The following is a 23243-nucleotide window of genomic DNA, read 5'->3' on the forward strand; positions in this document are numbered from 1 at the left end:
CGTAATCAAATCAAACTTTGTTGGATAAGTGTCAATAAGTTATTTTTAATTGTTGATGGAGTTAGCAGAAATATTTATTGTATTAGGGCAGTTTTTTATTTATCGAATTTCGATCTTTGCTATTCAGTTTATTATAAATCGGTTAAATTTCGACTTATTTAATAATAAAGCACCCTAATGTACGTAACAAGTATATTCGAGTTAAAGTTGTTCTTTTGATATTTTGATTTTACTACGATTATTTTATAATTTAAATACTAAACGAACTGGTTTGTATTTGGTTCTAAAATGTATTGTTATTATAATATTCGACTAACACTACTGACCTTATATTTATCCAAATATTTATTTCGCTTTTTATACATTTGTTATTTAATTTGTCAAATAATAGGGCCTGAAAATGAAATATTTAAATATTGTTTATTTTTCCTTTCTGTACACCTACGTATTTATTTAAATTATCTACTAAAATAAACATAGAGTAGCAAAAGTTCTTAATGGTTATTAGTCGAATAAAGATCAATTTTATAAATGTGTATGTATTTATATTTTATAAGTTTATATATTATTGAAAACCACAAAAAATATACCATTCCTGGGGTTTGAAAAAATTTCAACACATTGCACAGTGCCACATTTGCTCAATCTAGAACGACCAAAGTCAAACCAAAAAAAAAAAAAAAAAATGCGAGTTTGCCGCTTTTTTTATATATACATATGTATGTATGTGAACTAAGACTTCCAGTAGCATGTAAACATCGACAAAATACGATAAAATGTTTGCACATGGAGAAATATGACTCTTGCCAATTTCAAAATTAAATTTTTCTAGTTACTAATATACATAGGCCAAATAATAAAATAACAAATAATGATAGTTTTAGAGTTATAAGGGACGTTTTTAGCCTTTAAAATTAATGATACTTCACATAAACTTAGTGATAACCCTAAATTAAGGTGGTCGGTAATATCATGGTCACGCCCATTTAATTTGCTAGTTTTGATTTTCGTATTTTGCGAATACTTTTGTGGTCTCTGGTTAAAACAAAATTGTATAAAAATCAGCTTTAAGCTTAACAAATATAACTAAAATATTTGTATTGACCACGCCCACTTTTACAATTTTGAAAAATATTGATAGGAGGGGCCACTATTGGGACTGTAGTGCGCTCCTTTTCATTAAAAAAAAATTGTTCACAGAGTGTATTATTTTTCAATGTTCAAAAATTCAGTTTCCTGGACGTAATTCCTAAGAATTTTCCAATCAGTGTTAGTCAGGAATGTTATTTCCGGAATAACATCACTTCCAAGATACTTGTATCTAACTTCGACGAATACTTGACAGTAGCAAAGAAAGTGCTCCAGAGTTTCACTGATCTTTGCGGTTCTACCCACCGTTTCATTATTCCAAGAGGCCTTCTTCTTTCACCCATATTTTTAATTCAGCTTTTGTTGCGTCGAATGGTTTTGCGTTCGTCAGGTTAACTACTTCGAGCTAACTTCCCTTTAAAGCTATTACATTCGCCCTTTCGTTGCAGATTACTCCCGAGTGTCCTGGTACCCATATAATATAAACCTTTCCTCTGGGAGAGTATTCAGTTGAAGCTTTCTTACAATCCAATTCGGTCTTAGATTTAATTCTATCACCTGATATCGCCATAATTGCCCTCTGGCTGTCGGTGAATATATTAAGGGACGTTGGCGCCATATTTATTCTAATCCATTTTACACATTCCGTTATTGCTCGGACTTCTGCCTGGAAGCTTGTGTTATGATTAGGTAAACGGTGGTATATATCTGTTTCTGGGTCTTCAATATAGAACCCCAGGACCACTTTATCCCCCAATTTAGAGCCATTCGTGTAAGAACGGATTCCTACTGGTATTTGCTCTAGTTTTCCGCTTGACCAAGACATTCTCTCTGTTCGCCTAAAGTAAAGAGACGCCTCATATCTTAAATATGTTTCAATGGGTGGAATATCTAGCAACGTTTTCAGAGCTTTGGTTGAAGTAGTACACATGGCACCACTTATACCCAAGCAGCATGTATGTTGAACTCCCGGTAGTAGTTTGATATTACACTTTTTGTCCAAAGCAGTCCACCAGATTATTGAAGCATATGCTAGAATTGGTCTAATTACTCTTTTATGAAGCCAATTTGAATATGACAGCTTTAGAGGCGAAGTAAGCCCTACCTTTGTTCTTAGCAAGACTAGCCATTGATTTCTGGTCGATACCTATTACAAATAAAGTTCCCTCAGGTTCTTCTTTCCTGTAAAAGACGTCCCGTTTTTCCACGGCCGGCTCAGCATTTTGACCACCAAGAATTTTCAGTATATGTTCATTAGCCAGTTTAGTGCCCCATCCTTTTAAGTAGACAGTGGACTTTAAGAGCACAGGAAACATTACGCTGTACTCGCAGTTCACGCTCTCTATTGGTTGTTTGCCCTTTGAAGCGATTGAGTGGGCCACTATCTTATTGTTAGCCAGGTCTTCTATTATACTCTGTTGGTCTATTGGAATTTTGCCTGTCGGATTACCCGCATCGTAAACTGCATATCAGAGATCATCCCGGTGTCTTCTTCTGGCAACTTTGGCATAAGATGACGGTTCTTTTCCTTTTCCACTGTCTAACCTCTCTTTCCTCGCTTTTCGGGCTTTTCTTTTTCTTCTTAGGTTTATTCTCAGTTGTCAACTCCTCGGGCGACCTGATCCTCTTTGCCTCAGATCGTTTGAGAGAGTCCGATTTTTCCTTTGGAGTGTTGTTGGATTGACTAACTATGATTTCCTGAAGCATCTTTTTCATCTTCCTCCTCTGTGCTCCAGATAGTCTTTTCTTAGTAATAGGTAGTTTAGCTGTGCTATCACTCACCTATTTCACCATTTCCTCTACTTCATCCTTTTTGGGATTTGCTATAATGGTGTTGTTATTATCATCTGAGGATTCTTTCACCACTATGTCTTTGCCAATGGCATGCTGTACACTTGACGAATTATCCGCCACGGAGGCCAAGGTACCCATCTCCGTAGTAGCATTTTGCTCACGATTGCAGGATGACGACGGCAGGTGACTCCCGAGTAGATCAACGCTTGCCTCCGGTACTGGGTTATTTAGGCCCTACACCGTAACTTTTATCTTTATATTTTTCATGTTTGTTTTTTACAGTTTTTTGGTCCGCGGGGAATATAATATTCCCAGGTGGTGGACAATCTCTCCTCCCTCAGCTTAAGTGACTCAAAAGCTGGGAGAGGACCACCACTATCCGCCACTCGGGGACTCGCTCGGTAGGAAAAAAAAAATTGTTTCAAATAATCAACTATAATCATTACAATTATTAATATTCTTATATCTCAAACGGTTTTACTAAATGATTAACAAAATAATAGCGAAAAGTGGGCGGAATGTTTATTATCAGATTATGATATAAGTTTTAATACATTTTAAAAATACTTTTTAAAATTGACTTACATTTTTCCACTTACGATCATAAATTTTCTATATAAAAGTAGGCGTGTTCGTATTATAAAGATATCAAGGGAGGTTAATATGTTTCTCATCTAAATCGAAATTTAATTTTTATTTACATATCTAATATTCGCGAAAAAATACTTTTACGATTTATGTTTACAGCAAAAAAAAATCGATATCACATCAAAAATGATAGACATATTTGAAATTTGACAATTATATATGAAAGACTTTAGTATGACGCATCCTTTGTAGCCGTCAGTGAGCGATATATACTTAATATGAAGTCCATAATTATAAAATTTGACCTTTGTCGTATCAGAATGTACTAAAACTTCCGTAAACGGAAGTTTTATAAATTAAAATTTTACACAGCGATGTTAATTGACTTAATGGATAAAAATCTCTGAAACTAAATCTATTCATCATGTTTAAATTGTCTTAATTTACTATGAATACATTTGTTTGTCTACTTGTGCGTGTTATTCATATTAAATTAAACAAAAATTTATTCATATTTTTGGTTTCGATTAATAAATTTAAAAAAACATAAAAAATATTTTAACACATGTAGTGCGTTAAATTGTTTCACACTGGTTAGAGAAGCAAAATTACAATATGAAATGAAACTACACAAATATACCATTCTCTTCTACATTCATAAATAAAAGTAATTTACTACACAACTATTATAGATTAATGGCCAAAAAAAAAAATTTTAATAAAAATATGTATAATTTAACAGAAGTAGTTTTTTGTTATAAAACAATCGAATCCCACTTAATTGGATATATTTACTAATATGATTTCTGTTTAATTCTTTTAAGAAGGAATTATATTCCCAAATAAATCTATGTCTAATAGTAAAAAATTAGTTTTAACTAATATTTTTCTACGAGTGTATTTAAACGAAGCTTTATTCATAACTAGTAGCTTTTTGACGTTCTCATACTCCCGTAATTAATTAATACTTTAGTTTTGGGTTTGGTTGTTTGTGGTCTCTGGTGGAACTAATATTGACAGCCAACGTGTGTCGTGTTAACCATCATTTATCCACAAAGAATGCCCATGGTGACTACAACTACAATTTAAAACAAAACTAAATTGCTTAACATTTGATAAATGAATGTATTTAATATTTATATTTACATATTTCTGTTGTAGTTTTATTTCTTTCGTTTTGTGTCCAAAGAAATAAATAAAGAAAGAAAGAAAGAATATTAAATATTTTAAACACTATTGTTAAAATTTTAAACAATCACGGTTGTTTTTGGGGCCACGATTAAGTAGTGTTTGTTTTCTTTTATTTATTAGAAGTTTTTTTACAATCAATCAATGAAAGATACATATTTGTGTAAAAATAGCTTCCGTTTCTTTTGAAAATTTCTTCAGAGATAATCTGTTTTAATTAGCATTAAATGACTAATCTAGAATAAGCATAGTTGTAGATCATTTAGTATGTATTATAGATCGTTTATCAATGGTGATTTATTTTATGATAATACATACTTGTATACGTTAGGCAATGGAAATGGCTTTGTTCTAAGCGATTTTTATAGTATTTAAATTTACCTTGATAATGTCGTTTGGAGATCACCGTTAGTGCCAGGGCTAAGTCTCTCTTTTTTCACATGATTGCTGCTCATGTGTAATGACTGTTGTTGTGTTTGGTGATGGAGATGATGTTGATGCGATTGCTTCTGAATCTGAAACTGATGCTGTTGTTGTTGTTGGTGTGTTTGACTGCAGGATTGTGCCAGGGAATGACTCTGTAATTCATCACTGGTATTGTTGATAGAATTATTGGCAATTTGATTTTGAAGCTGACTATTGACTAAATTGTTGTTTATGCTGCTACTGCTGTTACTGCAATTACTAGCACTGCCACTGCCTGAGCCAATGCTACTGTTATTGTTGATGCTATTGCTGTTATTGTGATTGTTGTTATTATTGATAGAATTACTATTGTTATTGTTTACCATTGCAGCAGCAACTGCTGCTGCTGCAGCTGATGATTCCATAATAGCATCCTTTAGGGAATCTAGTTGTGCTGCTGTCACACGTGGTGACATTCGTTCATTTTTCACCTTTTCCAAATAGAGATAAGCAGCTGCCGCTGCTGCTGTTGTTGTAGGTGTAATAGTGAGACCGGCCCCCTGTACCGGCGATGTATCCCCACTCAAGGGTGGTGTATTGCTTTTTTCACAATTCGTTTTAACACTGTCGATTGTATTGTTGTTACTGTAGCCACTCAATAGTAAAGAGCGTTCGCTGAGCATTTTCTTCTCCCCAACGATTGTGATCGGTGTTATTGATGGCGGTGCAATAGGTGCTGTTGGTGGGGTAGGTGTCTGACTTGTAATACAACCACTTGTAGATTTTATATGTTCTCTTTCTCTTGTCACTTCCTGTGTGTCTGTAATGTTTCCTAAGGACAGAACATTTGATTCTCTGTTGATATTAGTATACAAGTCCTTTTCTATTTCAACACATTCCTTTAACACATTACGGTGAATATTGTCTGAAATAAGAGTGTTTTGGGAAAAAAATGAAGTATTAAATATAACAAAATTTTACTAAATATTATGGGTCAATCACGTATTTTGTTTCAAATTAAAATTAAAAGAGAACAACGAAAATAAAATGAAAAATAATTTTTACCGTCCGTGCATCCAGCCAGTTAAGCATTCAATCATACACATTTACACATAGACTCAGTAAACACGATTAGAAAGTCACATGTCAGAGCAATGCGTCACATTTATACCAATAAATTGACAAGTGGCAATGAACTCTATACTCTCGGATAGTGTTGTTTTATTTTTAATATTATTATTGTAGTTGTTGGTTGCTGTATTTATTGTTAGTAGTGCTGAAAAAAGTGTGAAGAGCTACGACAAAACGAGGTATGAACGTCGCCGCCCATCATAATCAAACAATCAAATGGCAACAACAATAATGTATATATTTATACCCAGCAGTTTTCCAAAGCAATGTGTCCCAATAATGTCAAAGTACTCGATAGACTCAAATGAATAGTGAATTGAATCATTTGACATTTATATAAGTATGTAACATTAGTAATGCAAAGAAAAGTCAATCAATTACTTAACTAATTACAAGTAATCAATTAGCCTTGAAATGTAGCGAAATTTTTCTGTATTTGTTAAGCCTTCTGTAACCTTTTCGAATTTGTCATAATTATAGTAAATTTGTTTGTTTAACGTTATCTGTTCTATTTAAATAAGGAACCCTAGATATATGTAAATATGACTAAATTGGTTGTTGGCTATTCTGAAGCTTCTGAGAAAACCGCATATAATCAAATGTTAATGTATAATTGTTGTATATTTGTAAGTTTCGGCAATTCATCTTAGATACACACATGCATGATCCCAATTAACAAGTACAATCATCAGTTCAGTATAAATACTCAGAACTGCTGGGTTCTTAATACCTTCATTCACACTTACAAACTTTTTTAAACGGGTACATCCAAATACAAGTGTTTGTTTGCTGTACTCATATGTACGTATGTATGTTTATTTGTAATTAATAGTGAACGATCAACTGACCAAGAAATTGTATCGAACAAGTACATGTACATTATATGTAACATGTATGTGCGTGTGGTAAAAGTTTATACACATACAAACATACAAATTTTGTAGTTTTATTAGATATTGATTCAATTTGTATGTATTTGTATTGAAAAGCATGGCCAGCAAAGAAAAAACGCACCTCGAAGGGGAGGTTATTCCGATTGTAAGTCATTGACCAACCTTTTAGTAGAACGCAATATTTTTTATGATCAGTCAAATTTTGTTCTAATAGTTGAATCCACCGATTTTTACTTCTTCTGCAACATATTCCGTATTTGTATTAATTATTTTCTTAAACATCTTTTACCTACATATACATACTTTTATACATATGTATAAGCTATTTTTTATTAACATGTAGAATATTTAAAAGTTCCGGAAAAGGTGTCTTAGAATGATTTGTATATGTATGTATATGGGCATTTTCGTGTTAAGTGACTCAACATTTAAAATCGACGTCTTCCGATTTGCATGAAATTTGCACCAAGGTGAGTACTATTGGATACTAGGCCAGACAAAAATTGTCAGCTCTATTGGTCAAGAACTGCCGGACTTATAAATTATTTTTTTTTAAGGAAATAGCTATCTGAACAATTGGACAATTTTTCTAGTACCAATAGGTGAAAAGTTACACTCATTTGAATAAAACCCTGTATGACCAAAAAATCCAACTTTGACCCCCAAGATCTGCAGATTTTGATCGATAGAGCTGTGTCTGACCTACTATCCATGGTACAAATTTCATCCAAATCGATTTTTGAATTGAGTCACTTGGCACGCAATTGTCCATATACAAAACATCGTTGTGAAGAATTTTAGCCATTTATATAGGAATTATAACCAATTATGGGCTGATGCGAAAACTATTTCACAGAATAATTTGTTTATAGTATACAATCCAAATTCGAATATACATACTTTTATACCGATATCATTATTAATTCATGAATTATTTAAATAATTTTAAGAAGTGGACTTTATATGGAAGCTATGACCCATTATGAGCCGATCCGGAAAAATTCCTTATCGTGTATGTGCGGAATATATTAGTGTTAAATTTTGATCTTATTATGAGTTCATTTTGATTTAGATTTTGGGAAGTGAACCTTATATTTATGTGAGCTATGGTCGATTATGGACCGATCTAGGTTTTAGTTGGTAATACGATTTATATTGCTATTTTTGTATTGTGGAAGTTATTAATAATAAATCCATTATAAGCGATTTGTAAATTTGTATGGGGGCTGTATGAAATTTGGAACCGATTCTAATATTTTGCAACCATGATAATCCCTGGACGAAAGAAAACACTTGTGCAAAATTTTTTGAAATGGCTATGGTCGATTATGGACCGATCTAGGTTTTAGTTGGTAATACGATTTATATTGCTATTTTTGTATTGTGGAAGTTATTAATAATAAATCCATTATAAGCGATTTGTAAATTTGTATGGGGGCTGTATGAAATTTGGAACCGATTCTAATATTTTGCAACCATGATAATCCCTGGACGAAAGAAAACACTTGTGCAAAATTTTTTGAAATGGCTGCTATAGTTTCTGAAAGAAAAACTTATCAGAAATGAGACAAAAACGTAATATTTTCATGTGTTGTTTCGGAATTTTGCTCATATGTCCGTAATTTATTGACCGATTTTGCTGATTTTAGATAGGAAAATTTTCGAAAAATATGTCTCATAGAATTATTGAATATTTCGCAAAATATATGTATGTGGTCTTTTGAAAACAAATTTCAACGTACCTACGGACAGACAGATAGTTGGACTCGACTCAGCAATTTATGTTTTATAAGATTGTTTTTGGAATACAGATGTTATGAAATGCTTTAAGATGGTTGTGGAGCAATGATGAGAACGCAGGTTTAAGAACTAAATTCATGTAAAATTCAAAATTGATTCCAAATGGAATTGATCTTTTGTACACTTTGCTAATAAAATGTTTCTATTTGCAACACTCACTCACTATTTACAACTTTCTATTGCATCAATGGCATGCAACATAAAAGTATTCATTGCCTTTAGATGTTTTGCTGTTAAGAAAAAAAAAAAAAAAACAAGAGCAACTATGAAAAAAAAAAATACCTAATCCAGTTTATATTTATAAATAATCAGTGAATTGTAACGATAAAATGTTTAAAATACCACCACAATGTAACGGTAGATGCACCTTAATTGAAATTTCATCGAATCGCCATGAAAGAAACCAGTGTATAAACGACATCAAATCATGTCTTCTGCAGTGATGCTGATGATGGAAATTGGAATTTGTAACATTTTTTCTGTTCATTATTATTAAATGGTAAAATCTACGAGGTGCACAAGTTTTTTTTATTGCAAAATCATAAATGGTTATAACAGGGTTTATTGAAAATATATGTAAACTTAAAGTATCAGCAGATGACAAAACGTAACTCATACAAATATTGTACACAACAATAAAGGGTATTGCAACAAGGGCGGATTTATGTTGACATCCTTAGAGTGACATGACTTCAACACTTTCAGAAAATGAACACAAGCAGTCACTATCATATGAAAACGTTGTTCAATCCTATAACTTACTGTTAAAATGGTCTAACTCTTATTGAAAACCCTTTTTGTAGAACTTTTATTATCTAATCAAATATCAATTATAATGCGACCTAAAATATATTTTTAAAATAAAAGCCAAAAAGATCCTTAACAGCAAGATGAAAAAATATTCATATTTCCAAATACAAAGAGAACTTTAATAACTTGTTTATGGAGATGATGAAAATTATCGTAATAAACGTGTCTCGTTTAAAGTTGACTTTTAGATTCCATTTTCAAACCAAAAAAATTGTAATAGAACTTTATGCGCTGCAAGAACGAAATAAAAAATGGAACCAGTTCTCGAAATGATCTATAGAAATGTAATTTTTAGCAATGAGCATGTGTAAAGTGCTTGTTGGCTGGTGTTTGTACGAACGAGATCTCTTGAACTTGTCAGGACACATTCATCCATAAATATTTCAACTTCTATAGTTGAATGTAGATGTAAAATATATTTATCGTGCTGCATCCATTACAATAATTATTTCTATACTATTTACTCCACTGATTAAAACAGATTCAAATTTGGATGCGAAACTCAAAGTTGATAATACGTACGAGTATTTGTTTAAGGTTAAGAAATCATTCGTAATGTGGTGCTGTTTAGGTGGTGGTATTTCATGTCTAACATTTGATGACAAGGGTCTGTGACTATAACTCGCATTTTCCTATTTGGAAATTTTGTAATCGCTTTTGTTCGAGTATCAGTGCAAAAGCTACGAATTGCTTCTATTCAAACTGAGAAACTATTAACGAACGAACTATGAATGGAAAAAGTGTTTCTTTTTTATTTATTTGTTGGCTGCTGATGATGATGATGATGGGTGATTCGGTTCTTGATGTTGGGATGTTTGTTCTTTTGGTCGAATGGTTGTTTGGCTGGCTGGCTGGATGGTTGGTTGTATAGTAGGAAGGTGAATTGCTTGCATGTGTGTATGGATGAATGAATGAGTGGCTAGCTGGCTGGCAGGCTGACTGGATACATGACTGTGTGTATCTATGTATCTGTACCTCTTTGTACAAACAACTATTAGCATTAAATGTATAATAGTTCGTTATCAAAAGAGTGGAGCGTGGTGGATGTTAAGCGTTCAATGCACTGAATTGGTTTTTAGTTTCTCGTTGTTCTTGTTGTTGTTAATATTATTATTTTTGTTAAGAACAGGTGTGTATGATTTAAATTTAGTTGGTACAAGACTCTGTACGTGTGTTTGAATGTTTGTATCGCGCCATCATTGCAAATCACATGCAATCCATTAAAGTGTTTCTGGTCCGTGTTGATTCTTCTTTTGGCCATGGCCTCTGCCCATGTTTCTGCCCATTGCATCTTACAAAGTGCTTCTGCTTAAACTTGAGTAGTTATTGTGGTTTGGTAACATGAAAAGCAACGTTGAACTAAATATTAATTAGCGCATGGGTTCACATCTACTGGTCATTCACCATCTAAAGAAGAGCGATATCTTCACTTGCATACGAGTAAATATTCGTTCACACATACATACTACTTAGTAAACACACGATCAAACACATTCACAGTCATACAAAATTACAAGTGCTAAGAGAAATCGGTTGCTTTTCGGATGCACTCGTTGTTCAAACAACCTTCAAGATCATAAAGTATGCAGTAGAACTACCATTTGCTAGCACTTGATTATATTGCAATCTAACAAACCTTTAGTATTTGAATTATCTTCACACGTGCCTATCTTTGAAGGGAGTTAAGCAGATACGTTTTGTAAAAATTATTTTATGAACTGTGAATTAATAATTGCATTTAAATGTCTTTTCATATTTTTAGAGTTTTCATATTTCCGAAATAAGTCCATTATTTTAATATCAGCTTTTTCGCCCGATCGCAGTTCAGTTGCATAACGGAATATCACTATTTGTAAACCTTTATCCAAAATAAAAGGCAACTAAAAAATTACATTCTAACCCTAATGATAGAACGTGGTCTTGTCTATTCTATCCCTATTGTTCTATTTTTATATCTATTTATTGTTGCTCGGAGTTCGACCTACCCAAACAGTTATAAGGATCATTTTTGTGAATCTTGAGTAACTTGGTCTTATTTCAAACTGTATTTTTAATTTCAATAGATAAATATGTCATTTTCCACCATTTTGTGCTTTTCAAAATCAAAATGTCTAAAAACTATAGTTAACTATTATTGCTATTAAATTATTTTGATTTAACATAATTTAACACTTACATTCAGTCAGTCAGTTGTTAAATGACGATGGCGCTTTGTAGTGAAATCAATTTAGATTTGAAATGCAAATCAAGTCGGATCATAATCATGAATACATCCATCCATTCATCCATTGATTGATGCATGTCGCCACAAAATTGACGGGAGTGCATGTATTTTGTCGTCAACTTTAGGCGAACAACATTGCAACATTTGCACAGTGATTTTGATTATTATTCTTATAACAAATTTTAAAAATTAATAACAATTTTATTTGGAGTTTTTATGTTGCAACTAAGGTTTGGAAAATCTACCTAAGAATTTAGTCTTTCTATTAAAATAATATTATTTTAAATTATTTTATGCTGGAATAAAACATCATATTTCAATAACAATAATATGAGAATGGGACAACGTAGAATTTCGACAATTTCGATACTATAGAACTCGAATTTTGAAAATCCTAAGTCTTACTACCGTGTATCATATTACTGTACTGCTATGCTAAACTAACTACCAATGACTAAATCTTTGCTTGGTTGGTTGGATAAGTTTTTAAAAATTTCTTATGAAATTTTGAGGAGTAATATACATACATAGATATTTTGCATTTGCAAATGAACCTTGATACTTATGGATGAATTTTACAAACAACACATTGATTCTTTCTTATAAGTATTTACATATGGATATGTGTGTATGTAAATATATCCCTTCAAACATTTAAAAGAGAAAACTATTGCGCATCACCCCAGACGCCACGTCAGAAACACTTATGGACGATTGTCAGACGAGAACGCACATTTTACAAAAACAAAATACATTGATTTCGAATTTTCGTCTTCTAGAAATATACTTTTAAGTTACTTCCGGATGATAGTTAGAAGAGTGCATCCATTTTGCTTAAACAAAAAACCATGTCTGTTGAATTTTTTTCATCTGGAAGTATACGTTTTAGTGACTTCTGTAAGAGAGTTGGGTGAGAACACACATTTTACAATAACAAAATACATTGTTTCCTAATTTGTATCTTCTTGATTTGTATGTTTATGTCACTTCTGGAAGACAGTTTGAAGAGTGTTCACATTAATGTTGTATTTTATTCATCTGGAAGTGTGGATTGTAGTCACTTCTGTACAATTGTCAGACGAGAGCACACATTTTACAAAAACAAAATACATTGATTTCTAGTTTTCGCCGTCTGGAAGTATACTTTTAGGTTACTTCCGGATGATAGTAAGAAGAGTACAAAAACAAAAAAATATAAATACTCCATTTTTTAGCGTGAAAAAAAATAAAAATAAATAATGCAGAAATTTTGCTAAGTTCAGTGATGTTTTGTGTTTTGTTCAGTCATGTTCAGTTTTAATTATTCATCGTAAAACTTAAATGAGTTATTGAATTTAATGTTCATAGAAAAGTAGTGTAATTAAAATATTGTGAATCTTAAGTAATAAAAAACAATATGACAGTGTTGTGTTAAAAATCAACTGTTAATAAACATTTAAGAAGGTTTTCTCAATTGGCGAAGTGTATTAAATATATACCAAAAAGTATAAGGAAGGATTATATAAATAAAATTAAAAAGTAAGTTGTCATATTAAAATACTATTTTAGGAATATGTTAACAACTCTAAACGGCTTCCATTTCCATTATGTTTAAAAAAGTCTAATATGTTTAATTAAAAATTTTTTTATATTAAATTTCGACTCTCTCTTAATTCGTTTAGGAGGTATAAGCATTTAAAGACTTTTTCAAGTTGTACATTTCGGCTTTCATTTGATGAACATTGCATTTTTAACATATTTAGATTTATTTGAGTTAAATCTTAACTTTCAATATTTTTAAAACTATTTGCGCATTTAGGTCTGGAATAATTATATTGAAATTAATACTACTGTTTTATACATAAATTATTTTTTGACTTGGGTCACTCGACACGAAATTGCCCATATAAGATATTTAATATTGAAACCAGATAGTTTTAAACCCACCTTTCTTAAATAAATACAATTTTATTAATTTTCATATAGCTTTGGATTTAATTATTCTAATTATAGGTACTTTTTTAGTTATTAACACCAGGTCTTTCTATGACCTATCATATGATACTAATATTCTTAATATTTAGCATGCCGTTCCCAAGATATTGAACCTAAGTATTAGAAGAGAGCAAACAAAAAATAGTATTGCAATATTAGTGTCAAAAGCAATATCCCGTTTAGGGTCGTTAAGGTGTTTCTATAGTTAGTGATTGTAAATAATTTAAACAAGTAAGAGTGTTATATTCGGCTATGCCGAATCTTATATACCCACCATCAAACCTCGTTTGACTCGAATGAAACTTACTTATGTCGAATTTCATCTATATATTCGTATTATTAGGCCAGTTATAAGCGTTAAAGGAATTTTCTGAAGGGGACCTTATATGGGGGGTAGGGTCAATCATGGACCGATCAACATAACATTTTTTAGATAGATTTTGACTCGTATGAAACTTACTTATGACGAATTTCATCTATATACTAGAATTTTTAAGCCAGTAATGAGCGTTAAAGTCATTTTCTGAAGAGGACCTTATATGGGGGGTAGGGTCAATTATGGACCGATCCTCATAAAATTTTTGGATCACAAGAAACTTACTTATGTCGAATTTCATCGCTATATTCGTATTTTTAAACAAGTTATGGCTGTTAAAGCTGCTTTTCGAGGGCCACTTGTATGGGGGCTATCCGAAAACGTGGACCGATATTGCCCATTTTCAATACCAAACAAACCTTACCTATAAGAAATATTTATGTGAAATTTCAACCCTCTAGCTCTTTCCATTCGGACTCTATCGTGCTTTCAACAGACAGACAGACGGACGGACGGACAGACATGGCTAGATCGTCTTAGAATTTAATGAGGACCCAGAATATATATACTTTTGTGGGTCTATGACCAATATTTCGATGTGTTACAAACGGAATGACAAAATCAATATACCCCCCATCTTTTTTGATGGTGGGTATAAAAATAATCCATGACTTAGTAATTTCAGATCTTTATAGACGGTTTAATTCCAAGTTATTGAAAAAATGTTCATGAAAGGTAATGTTTTTATTGATTCAAAACAATAAATAAATAAATTAATTAATTTTTAATTATTTTATTTTTTAGAAAGCAGTAGCTAATATTGTACCCCCTATTAAAATACTTCTAACCGAATTAAAATATAAAAAAGGGATCTGGTAAGTTATATATGTCTTATTTCATCACGTGGTTCCATTAAAAATGTCGATTATTTGCAGAAAATGTAAAAAATGGATCTGACCCTTTAAACTTTGGTGGTAAATGTATTGGACATGAGAGAATCCTATTTTTATTGCTTCCTAAAGTATAACTGGTAATTTCAATAAATATTCAATATTAATTATAAGATTATTTTGGTTTATTTCGTTGAAGGATTAATGCGTTCCATAATATAACTCTTACAATTTGATGGATTAATCATAAAATTGATGAAGAACTACAAAAATATTTTAGAGTCCAACGTTTTACAATTTTTGGAAGTATACCAGTCAGCAGTTGGAATATTAATACAGATTCCCTGAAAATTATCTTATTATAAGGTAATAATTCTAAATTTTTGATACATATGTACATTAGACCGACTCACTCTGTATGGAAAGCAAAAACGTGTTTTTGTTACCCCTCCCAAAATTTACCTTGCTTTGTTTTATGATGATTCCCAAAATATTTTAAGTGACCGCTGGACCAAATTTAAAAAAGTTATTTTGGAATTATTTTTTTAAAATTTTTGTTTGTTTTGAAACAAAATATCCAATACGGGTATCGTTTAAAAGGTATTTTAAAGTCGCGTCCAATGATGTATTAATCATAAATAACCGTTTGCTTATAATTGTCATATTCCAAAATATTTAAAATTGTTAGGTTTTTACTAAGAAAAATGAAATATATGCACAATTTTGCAAATTTTGCGCACCACTAGACTTGGCTTCAAAAAACCTTTCAAATGATACCACATACTGTATATATTGTTTAAGAAATGCTGTATAATTTAAAACAAAATAACTAAAAAGGGACTTTTTTGTAACCGGTTCAGCTCACGAACGGCCATCGACAGACTAGAAATATTTTGGGAACCATTATAAAACATAACAAAGATTTTTTGAAGCTGGATAAAATATTGAATTTAACATGAAGAATCGTGTTCCCATACGATATTTTCTTTAAAACTGTCCAGCTCACGAATGGACAACACTTAAGCGAAAATATTTTCGGTCTAATGTACATATATTACTTTTTTTAGATTAGTTGTTAAATCAATTATATTTTCTACTATTTTAATTTCAATTAATTCAATAAAAACTATAAAATTTCATTTTATTTAGATTTATTTTTATAGATTTTATTTTGGTGCGTATACAAATAGAAAAAGAGAAAACTCATCTTCTAGAAGACGAGAATACTCATCTTCTAGAAGAAGAGAATATTCATCTTCAAGAAGAAGAGAATACTCTTCTTCTGGAAGAAGAGAAAACTCTTCTTCTGGAAGAAGAGAAAACTCATCTTCTAGAAGAAGAGAAAACTCAACTTCTGGAAGATAAGATAGGAACACTTCTAGAGGATACTAGGTAGTCACTTCAAGAAGAGACTTCCTAGTCACATCTAGAAGAGTCTTTGGCAATACCTTACTTCCAAGAGTCATCTAGAAGTTTCTTCTGCGGGTCTTCCAGAAGTATCTTCCAAGTTACTCTTAGACGTTCCCCAGCTCGGCATCAGTTCTTCCCGACTGGTGACAAGAATTCTTATACTTCCGCAACATCGCTGGCGAGCTTTTAGCACGTTTGGAAGTTTCACACGGGTAACTTCCGCAATAGAAAATGTTTGTAGGGATACATGCAGAGTACATATAAATTTGACATGATAATATATTCAATAACTCTGCAGAAAACAAAAAAACATTTTGTCATAAAATAAATTTGTCACAATTGTTGATGGTTTATTTGATTCTTTCCTGATTGTCAGAACTTTAAAAGTTTTATTTCACCAGAAGCCTTAAAAGCTTTATAAATGTTATTTCGAATATTTTCCGAAGTATTGTGCCTCCGGTGGGTTAGTGCTTAGTGTTCTAGTCTCCTAGATCGGAGGGATTGGGAAACGAACCCACAACCGCCGATCCGTTCAGGAGTTATAAAATCAAATGTGCATATAGAATATTACTTTGATGCCCTCTCCTGAACAACAAAATTCTTTTAAACAACTTGGTTTTACGTTTTTTAATTTAAAAACTTATACCCCCATTTTCTCAATGTCTTGTTATTTTTTTTAATAGAAAAATTATTTTAACCGTTAGAATATCTGCCGGTTAAACGATAACCAGAGAACGCTCAAAACGCACTTTTTGACTTATAATGTTTTATGAATATATTTTTTTGCAATACCTATGTATTTTTATAAAAACAATTATCTTCTGGTTTCAGATATATGTATATTCATTCTTTTATATAAATTCACAATAATAAAGTCGTATAAAATGTTTATAGTTTCAGTTTTATTTTGATTTTTTTGCACGTGTTTTAAAATGTGATAAATTTTCACAGATTTATCTATATTAAAACGCCCTATTTTACATAAATACGAGTTTTTAAAATTGATGCAAGATTTCATGAATATTTATAAGTGTGATCGTAGTCGGAACGACTAAAACGAATTTTAAGACCTCTGCGTGTTTTGTCTTATAATTTCTTTTATTATTTACAAAATCAATTTATAAAAAAAGAATCTAAATTGATGAAACATTTTAGAATTTAATAACATTTTAGAACTTAATATTTCACACACAATCGAATGATCGACCAGATCCTAAAAATGTAGTTTTTCGGAATGATCAAATCTACATAAATAATTTTTAAAATACAAATGCTCTGATAGACTTATATCTTTTTTAAAATATGTATTTGAAATCAATTTATGCAAATAAAGCTTATTCACGTGACAATCGTAAGTTTAAATATCTGTTTATCTGTCATCGTGGTAAGAATTAGCACAAATAATTCTATTGATTTTCTGATTGGGCCTCAAGATATTGGCTAGAATGACCTTAATTACCTAGTATTAGATTACTAGTATAATAATATTCCGATTCAGAAGCATCATAAATTAAAATCATAAGGTGCCAACCAAAAAGGCTTTATTCTGATCAGTGTTATTTATGTTGAAAATAACTGATGACAGAGTACTGGCTGACTTTTTTGATTTTTCTTAAGAAAACTATTAATTATGTATTCGTCATAAATGTTTAAAAGTATTTTACATATTGCGGCAGTCAATCAATGTAATATACATTTTACGACTGTCAATAAAATCATTTAAATTTGTATTTTTTATGCCTTTAACGATCTACATATACAAATTTAAACTTTTCTGGGTTATGACTTATTTTTCGGTTTTGTATTTTACCCAGATACTTGAAACTGAAATAAAATTCACTCCCTATTTAATAGTTCTTTTTTTTTTCTTTTGTATTTTTAATTATCACAACATTTTTCTACATTTTTGTGAGGGTAAATAGAAAAAAAAAACTGCCACGTGTATTCAAGTTATTGAAAAGTATAAATTACTTTTGGAACACCAAAAAGGATATCAGCAGTAGTGAGAGTAGACTACAACTAGGTATGAATACATATAGCATATTAAAATATGTTTGATCTAATAAAGAACATATTTCTTGTCTCAAATGCGAATTTTTTGCATTTTCAAAATATTTTAGTCGATTCTACAAGTCACTTTTACCATAAACAATTAATGAGTTTAAGTTCAAACACGCGTTAAAACTATTTAAGTGTAGATTGACGTCATTAAACAAATTTTATAAATAGTTGAAATTCATATCAATATAAAATCTAGCTTAATTTTATTGCTTAAAACTAGAAATTAATTAATACAATTAATGCATTAATCAGGGTCATCAAACATGAAATTGTTTGAGAATTTATGCATTAGATGTTTATAAAAGGGGGGTGGACCGACCATAATTGGATTAAATAGTAAATTTAAACAGTTTCACTTAAGGTGCATTCACAACTAACAAATATTTGAAGAAAAAGACATAACCACTATTTTTTGTAGGGGTCACGTCATTTCGCCTAATGGCTCTAGATATTTCCTTATTTATAATATCAATTGAGGAGTAGGTAGCTATTTTAGGTTTGAAACATGTTAAGATTTTCCTGGTCCATTTGGAATATTCCTAAAGAAATTTCGGACCATAAGTTAACGAAGCTAGATTTTGAAGTTATATCCTTAATAGAGTTTCCGAATATGGACGAGCGGCCTGATGTAGTAGCAACAATATTATTGTGTTGGAAAAAATAAGCTTCTGAACTTTGTTATGCGTTATATTTGGTAACTGGAACGTGGAATCAGATTGTTGTAGGATGTGTGAAAATACTAGGTACTGAATCGTAGATAAAAATGATATATTTCGTAATGAGTTAGAAGGTCTGATTAGCTTATTATGTTTTAAAGTAAAAATTGGTTATGTAGGTGATATTATCTGTACTATATTTTTGAGATTTGATGTTGTAATATTGATTCTAGCTTCTAAATATTTTTCTTAAAAAGAAACACAAGGACATAACTTACTGGTATACGTCCCTTCTAAACTAAACTTTTATAGTTATAGATTAGGATTTTATAGTTTAAGTCTGCCAAAGTCGAATAATTCATTGCTTTTAGATTTATAAAAATATAAATCTTACATTCAAACCATACATACATACGTATTTCTAAGTACATACTATATAAATTCTGCGTATGTTAATCAGACAGAACGTTTTTATAGATTTGGGTGCGTGATGCGAAAGACAGTTGAAAAAATAGTGCAAAAGTGTCTGTTTTTCCCTAGGGGGTGTATTCGCTCTATTCATTAATTTGAATTACATATGGAATCACAACAATTTGTTCATTTGCTGTAGTTGCTTGCTTCTATGTTTCTCACACTTTTATGGCTAAAGTTTTAAAGTATTTTTTACTGATTTTAAAAAATGTATGTAAGTGACCGTGAGTCAAATAACATTCACGCTCACATCTTTGGATTTTCACAACACTGCGAATACTTAATTTTTATTTGTTCGCTCAATGGCGTCTAACGTTGACAACAATATCAGCGACAGCAACAACTACAATAACAACAATTGCAGCAAACCAGACAACATCAGCAATTCAATAAGAACGGGATGGGGCCGTGTTCCTAAATGTGGTCTTATCAAATGGCAGCGGCGCAGTTGACTTTTGTTTATTTTTGATTTTTCTTGGTTGTTGCAGTTTTTTGTTTTTGTTTTTATTTCAGACGAAACTTGAAGAGAAATGAGCATTGTGATGTGCTCTACGCTTTGACTTTTTGCTCCCCATTTTATTCTCTATTTTTGTCATCGTAGTTGTTGTACGTACATACATATATACATACATATTTATTTTACAATGCTAATATGTTGCTTTAGATTTTCGATGTTGCTGTTGTTGTTGCTATTTTGCGCATTTATAGAAACGAAGAAATGGGAACAACAGTCAACAAGTCAAGTCAACTGCTCAAGCAATGAGCAGCAACAACAATATCAAAGCAGTAGAAAGAATCGATCTAAAGAAAAAATAAAAGCAGAAATACGAGTACGAGTACTTGAGAATTGAATTGCGAGTACTAATTCATTCTATTTTATTTCACTTTTTGTTTTTCAGTTCAGATCGCGGTGCTCACACATTGTAGCGCTCGTATCTGATATTCATAACCACTGAACGAGTACAAGTACGACAAAGTTTTGTATGTGTATGACGATACGACGGACATTGGTACAAGTACTTTTAATACCAATACTAGTTCAGGAACCACGCATATATGGGACGGACGCATATGGGGTAATACATACCCACACATTTGAACTCATCTACAAGTTGAATTACACTGATACTCATACCAACCTGTATGTATGTTTGAGTGTACCCGACGACAATAAGAGTGGGCCGGCCACACTCTTGAATAGTAAATCTCTTATTTGTTTTATTTTTATTTATTTATAAGACTATAGTTTATATTTTTTTATTATTTGTATTGTTTATTTTTATTTGAACTTTTATTTTCGTCCAAAATTTAAGTTGCAGACTTTTAATAAGTGAGTGTGAACTTTGTATATGTGAGAGTGTAACATTTAACATGGCCGGCAGTGTTGCCAACTTAGTGCTTTTAGCACTATTTGCGGTGCCTTTTGGTGTGCCAAACGCGGAAAATTTTGCTCATGGTGCCTTTTTTCAAAAAGGCACTACAGTGGTGCTTTCTAATTTTATGACAGTGCATTTAGTGCTTTTTATACCCACCATCAAAAAAGATGAGTTGATTTTGTCACTCCGTTTGTAACACATCGAAATATTGGTCGTAGACCCACAAAAGTATATATATTTTGGGTCCTTATTAAATTCTAAGCCGATCTAACCATGTCCATCCGTCTGTTCATCTGTCCGTCCGTCTGTCTGTTGAAAGCACGATAGGGTTAGATCGGAAAGAGCAAGCGAGTTAAATTTTTCCACAAATATTTCTTATAGGTAAGGTTTGTTTGGTATGGCAAATGGGCAATATGGATCGTAATCTTCCTACCGAATTTAATTCGGATTTTTCGGTAACCTACCCTACCCCCTATTAAGGTCCCCTTAAAAATATGAGTACAGCGATGAAAATTGACAAAAAATAAGTTTTATACAATTTTTTTACACAATTGAACCTATCCCTAATATATAAAGCCTCCATGATTACTTCATCGTTGTACTCGCAATAAAAAGATTTTTATTATAATTCTTTATTCCGAATTTTATGACGACAACAACAAAACAAAATCTATGTACAAAATTTTATGGGTATCGATATATAATTGTCCCAACCCCATATAAGTTCCCCTTTAGATAATAACTTTTACGCTTATGTCTGAATTAAAAATTCGAGATCAGCAATGAAATTCGAAACGAATAAGTGTTATACGAAGTCTTTCTACCAAATTTTACGACAAACAGTTCATAATTGACACTACCTCTGATATATATATTTTGTTTTTAAAAATTAATATTTTGATAATTCGAAGATCACGTACATAATTGAATTAAGCATTATCTCCCTAATGTTTACAGAGAAGCATTCCTTTTACGTCATAAGATTTGATGGTGGGTATATAAGATTAGGCACAGCCGAATATAACACTCTTACTTGTTAAAATATTTTAAAATAATTGTGAATTTCAGGAGGTAATTTATTTAATTAATATTAAACATTTTCTCTATAATGTTAAGAAAACTGAGGGATCATTCTTTGATCTTTCTATTTGTACCACTTTTTGTTGTTTATTAGAATACGATCAGTTTAATAGTTTACACTAAGGACTAAATTTTTCTTAAAAACTGTTTTATATTTTTTTACACAGGTTCTCTAAAGTTTTTTTTATTTGTGTTAAGTTTTAAAAGCAAATATTCTTCAAAAACAAAAAACAAAATATTCAAAATACGTTAAAATAAGTTATGTTATTCACTATCAGTGAAATTAAAAATTTTTCCAGAACTCAAAAAACTTAAAAATAATATATATAGATTTTGCAAAAAAAATATATTTCATAAGTTTTGTACAATTTTACAATTTGGGTGTGGTTACATCGGTTCGCCAGTTGGTAGTGTGCCTGTCAGTTTGAATGTTTAATGACATTTTACTATTTTTAAAAAACTTTTAAACAAATCAAGGAATTTGAAAATTTCTCATCTTATTTATCTAATATTCGTCAAACATTAGTTTTAGTTCTTACGTTACTAAAAATCTAACTCACACAGATGAAAGACTTTAGTATGACGCATGTTTTGTTTTGTAGTCAATGTTCTAAAAAACGAATTTTGGAGTCTTGTAGGAAATGAGCGAAATAATGTGCAATTTTTATTAAAATTAACAATATTTGACTAAAAAACGTTAGTGCTTTTTTACCCATTTTCAGTTAGAAAATTACGCTTTTTTACCCCTTTTTAATTTTTTTGCGCGCGTTTTGCTTGACCAATGTTGGCAACACTGATGGCCGGCCGTGTGAATGACTGATTATCGGGAAAAGTATTTTAATGTGTTCATGCCAATTCGATTATAAAAATCGTTCATTTTGAATGCTCTATTAATGAAAACTTTTTTTAAGTTGAAGGATTTTTTATTATTTAACATATAATGGCAAAATCCTTGGAGAAATTTGTCTGTGCTTCTCTACACCACCATATATGTGAGGGTATAATGCGTTTGTGTTGCTGTTTGTAAATGTTCTTAAGTAATGAATATATACATATGTACGTGTATGTTCTTATGTATGTATACATT

At 31.1% G+C, this 23243-nt stretch overlaps 1 protein-coding gene across 4 annotated transcripts in view; it reads right to left on the reverse strand.

Moving 5' to 3' along the window:
* The window catches only part of LOC119602960 (serine-rich adhesin for platelets), a 65013-nt gene that overhangs the window by 24312 nt on the left and 17458 nt on the right, over positions 1-23243 (reverse strand). For all 4 annotated transcript variants that reach the window (XM_037954820.1, XM_037954812.1, XM_037954803.1 and 1 more), the window contains exon 3: positions 5041-5989. In XM_037954820.1, the coding sequence (XP_037810748.1) occupies positions 5041-5989 (949 nt within the window). The remainder of the gene's footprint in view (positions 1-5040; positions 5990-23243) is intronic.

The sequence above is a fragment of the Lucilia sericata genome, unplaced genomic scaffold (genome assembly GCF_015586225.1).
Source record: "Lucilia sericata isolate MDLA Ls3-8-SP2 unplaced genomic scaffold, ASM1558622v1 Contig000009F_arrow, whole genome shotgun sequence".
NCBI lineage: Eukaryota > Metazoa > Arthropoda > Insecta > Diptera > Calliphoridae > Lucilia > Lucilia sericata.